Consider the following 4,820-nt stretch of genomic DNA (forward strand, 5'->3'; position numbering starts at 1 on the left):
TTAATATTGGAAAATTTTAGGGAGTCTGAGAATTCAAAGCAGTGGCTTGTATTTGCAGCTATAGTTGAATGGCAAAAGGGATTGTCATTGCTCAGGCAGTATTTTTTCCTTACAAGTTGAAACTCATGTAGTCAGTGAGTCCCTACAAAGCTTGATTTTTTTTTGTTGTTGTTACTTTCCTTTATCAGGTAATGCTTGAGACAGTTCTGCTCTCTGAGACAATGGATGGAACCAACCACTCTGTGGTGTCTGAGTTTGTGTTCCTGGGACTTTCCAACTCATGGAAGATCCAGCTTCTACTTTTCCTCTTTTCTTCTGGGTTATACTTGGCAAGTCTAATGGGAAACCTTCTCATTTTGTTCTCTGTGACTTCTGACCCTAACCTACACTCCCCCATGTACTTTCTGCTGGCCAAGCTCTCGTTTCTTGACCTGGGAGGTTGCTCCATTGCGACTCCCAAAATGATTTATGACCTTTTTAGAAAACACAAAGCAATCTCTTTTGGAGGATGCATAGCTCAGATCTTCTTTATTCATACTATTGGAGGGACAGAAATGGTGCTGCTCATAGCCATGGCCTTTGACAGATATGTGGCCATATGTAAGCCTCTGCACTACCTGACCATCATGAGCCCACGGATGTGCATTTTCATTTTGGTTGTTGCCTGGATCCTTGGCCTCATCCACTCAGTGGCCCAGTTGGCTTTTGTTGTAGACCTGCCCTTCTGTGGCCCGAATGTACTGGACAGCTTCTACTGTGATCTCCCTCAGCTCATTAGACTTGCTTGCACAAATACTGATAGACTGGAGTTCATGGTCACTGCCAACAGTGGACTCATCTCGGTGGGGTCCTTCTTCATACTGATCATTTCTTACATCTTCATTCTAGTTACTGTTCGAAAACACTCCTCAGGTGGTTTATCCAAGGCCCTCTCCACTTTATCAGCTCATGTCACTGTGGTAGTTTTATTCTTTGGGCCATTGATCTTCTTCTACACCTGGCCTTTCCCATCATCACATGTGGACAAATTTCTTGCTATCTTTGATGGAGTTCTCACTCCTTTTCTGAATCCAGTGATCTATACATTTAGGAACAAGGAGATGAAGGCAGCAATGAGGAAACTTTTCTATCAGCTTGTGGGTTACAGGAAGATGTCCTAAACACTATAAACCAAAATGCAACTCTACACTCAACGAAGATGGGAAAAATGAAGTCATTAAAATTTTTGATCTAGTGCACTAGGTTACAGTTAGGTATGTTACCATGCTCTTGTGTATCTCTAGTACCCTCACCAAGTAAGGAGATACTGATCTAGAAGTGGACTTCCCATGCTACAGACCCTGCACTGGTTAATAACATAAATCATTTAATATTCATGATAACTAAACAGTGAGTATTTTTACTTTGATAATTTTTAAACATAACTAACAGATGCTCTCTGCTCATTCTCTTTGTACTTATAATGTAAAATGTTTCAAACCAAAGCCTATTTTCACCTTTAATCCACTAATTCCAATATTCTTAAACCTCAAAAAATGCCAAGCAGTGCATTTAATTATTTAGAGTTGGAAATTAGTGTATTACTCCTTTTCCCATTTGGAATTTGTTTATGTTCTTTTTTCAAACTACCTAGCAAATTGCCATAATAACTAAGTACTTGGTTTTCCTTTTTTTCCCCCTCCCTTTTTTAGTATCTGCCTTCATACCTCATCCTTTGGACACTTGGAAAACTCTTAGTTATATAAAATGATTTTTGAATTTTAGAACTATAATTGGAGAGACATTTTTTTCAACCTATTCACATTTTATAGATGATCATAGTCAGGAATAGAGGTGTTACATAATAAATTTAAGATGAAAATCAGGTTTCCTTACAGTTAGATTTAAAAAATTAAAAATATATCTAAGCCCACTTGTTGATTTGAATTCCGGAGCTTTCTGCTAACAGACTGCTCCTCTGGCTTCCATTGACTTTCTGTTTCTCACACCATCGAGAAGTTACACAAATGAGGCCATTGCTCTTTTAATTGTGGTCGGTTTCTTGGGATCATATGTCATTTCCAGTTTCTTATTTATTTGCAGTGCAACAATAAATATCTGGGACTAAGTTCTGGTTATTTCATAACCACATGATTATACTTTATCGATAACTTTTTAATGTCACTTACAAAAAACCTCCACAATTGAACAGTATTCCACTGTCCATATGCTTTTCTACTGAGTGAATCCTCTAAAGGGCATTCACCATCACTTCTCATTGCTATGAAGATCTGTCTGTTTTCTGATATAAGGGTTCAAGAAATTGGGGTATGTATGTTACTGCATGCTTTCGTATGCTTCTGTTAGTGGATCTTGATTTCCTTGACTGAACATCCAAAGCACTTTAGAAATTTTGAGACCTAAAGATAATATAAAGCAAAGAGAAAATATTTTTGATTTATTAACAGACTAATTTGTTGTTTTATAACCTAATATCTGTGACATTATACTAACATCAACATTATAAGGAATCTAGAAAAATGTTACATTTGTATCCATTTCTCTGAAGGCTTGTGAGTTTTTTTTTCTTTTCTTTCTTTTTTGGTGCTGGGAATTGAACCCAGCAGTGCTTTACCATGGAACTATATCCCCAAACCTTTTTATATTTTATTTTGAGACAGGGTCTCCCTAAGTTGCTTAGTGAGGACCTTGAACTTATAATCCTCCTGCCTCAGCCCCCCAGGCCCTTGAAATTACAGGTAGATCTCACCACAACCAGCATGGTTTGTGATTTTTCATAGGTCCTTGTAATGAATCCATCTGTTAAAGTATTATCAGGTCTCAGACTTCTTTTGGGACTGTAATTTATTCTTCTATATATTCTTTTTTCTTATCTTTTTTTGACTTTTAAAAAATTGTTAATTCACTTGTAAATTATATTTGTATGAGGACAAATACACGCTTAGATTTTAACTTAACCAGGTGAGAAATATTTCTTTTTTGGTAAAATGGCTGCTGTGTGATGGTAGTATATATATGCAATTGTTTCCTTCCCTTTTGGTAAACTTTTTATATTTCTGTTTCTCCTATAATCTCCTGATAGATCTCTTTGGATATCAGTCTAATAAAAGTTATGTGATTCTCTGATATTTTTATATGGAAATGGGAACTTAGATGTGGAATCATTGCAAATAAAATTCAGATCAGTTTTATCATCATTCTTCTTGCCTTTAGCTGTTTCCTTTACGAACCTAATTGAAACAGTCATAACTTTTTCTCATCTATTGATATTCTCACAAGATATTTAAAAAGCATTCATTGTTCTCATAAATACCACAACCACCACCACTGCCAATGTTCACACCACCACCACAACCACCATCAACACAACCACATCACCAAAATTTATTGAACACTTACGATGTGTTAGGAAATATACTAGGTTGCCTACACACGTTAACTAATTTAATTCCAACAGCAGTCAGCTAGATAATATTTTCATTTTTATTCCACAGATTAGGTAACTAGTAGCACAGAAATATTTAGCAAGTAGTTTAGGGACATGCAGCTGCTAAGCAATAGGGCAAAGATACAAAACTAGGCAGCCTCTGCTTCAGCATCCTGCTTCCAAATCACCATATTATACAACCACACAGGATGATGGGTCCCTTCACCTGTAGTTTAAAATCTCAATATTTTTCTCTTTACTTAACAGCCTATAATGGTAAAGATAAAATATACATCAACTCAATACAATATGCTATTTGATTTGGGGTTGAGAAGGTACCAAGGATTGAACCCAGGGGCATTTAATCACTGAGCCACATTCCCAAAACTTTTTATCTTATTTTATTTTATTTATTTTGAGACAGAGTCTCACTAAGTTGCTTAGGGACCCACTAAATCTCTAAAGCAGGCTTTAAACTTGTGATGCCATTGCCTCAGCCTCTCAAGTTGCTGGGATTACAGGCATGTGTCACTGTGCTGGGCTCCAAAATATGCTATTTGAAATTTAGGTTCTGTCATTTTAATATATCATTAAAATATCCATGTATTTATTATTCAAAAGGGGTAAGGTTTAGAAGTAATTTACATAATAAAATAACTTTATAGGTTTTTCCTATCCAAACATCATTATGCATCATTATGGAGGTAGTGCACTCTCTACTCCTTGGAGACACTTATTCCATGATAGAGTCATACCATTTGAAAAAAAGGTTGAAGCCTAAGTGAACACTTCATGGGGTTCCCTCATTCTCATAGAATCAGAATTTATATTAGTCCACTCATCACTGGCAGAGAATGAGCCAATTTTCATGAGTTTCTGGTTCATAGCTGGAATTGACTGCCAGAGGGTAGCCTAGATGGAGCCTCTGGTTAGCCCATTCTCTCTCTCAAGGGACAGTGGATGCAGAAGGTTGGATTGTAATCAAAATATGAGGATTAGTCCAATAATCAATGTCTATAGGAATTAAGTAGGCTTCAGAATAACTTGTTGTGTGCCAGTTAGGGATCGAAATAAGAAGATGAAAAATACACAATTACACATTCCATGGATATCACTGCCTAGTGAAGGAGAAGGGTAGGAAACAAATTGCTACAATACAACATATAAGTGCCATATGCAATGCATATTCCTGTATCTCTGTATCTATCTATGCATCCATAAATGTGTAAATCTATAATGAGGTGTAAGCATAAAGGAGCAGATTGAACAATTCTGCTTAGAAGTCTCAGAGGAGAAAGCTGAGCTTGGTATTGAAAATTGAGGAGGAAGATGAATATGTCCTGGCTCCCAAACACTCAGAATGGTGACTATGGTTAATAGTGATGTACTGTAT

At 36.5% G+C, this 4,820-nt stretch overlaps 1 protein-coding gene across 1 annotated transcript; it reads left to right on the forward strand.

Annotated features, from left to right (window-relative positions):
* Nucleotides 1-209: 209 nt before the first annotated feature.
* LOC139704554 (olfactory receptor 4F3/4F16/4F29-like) lies at nucleotides 210-1,160 on the forward strand. Its single transcript, XM_071607307.1, has one exon. The coding sequence runs from the start codon at nucleotides 222-224 to the stop codon at nucleotides 1,158-1,160; it is 939 nt and encodes a 312-aa protein (XP_071463408.1). The 5' UTR covers nucleotides 210-221.
* The last annotated feature ends 3,660 nt before the right edge of the window (nucleotides 1,161-4,820 follow it).

The sequence above is a fragment of the Marmota flaviventris genome, chromosome 2 (assembly GCF_047511675.1).
Source record: "Marmota flaviventris isolate mMarFla1 chromosome 2, mMarFla1.hap1, whole genome shotgun sequence".
NCBI classification, from domain to species: Eukaryota; Metazoa; Chordata; class Mammalia; order Rodentia; family Sciuridae; genus Marmota; species Marmota flaviventris.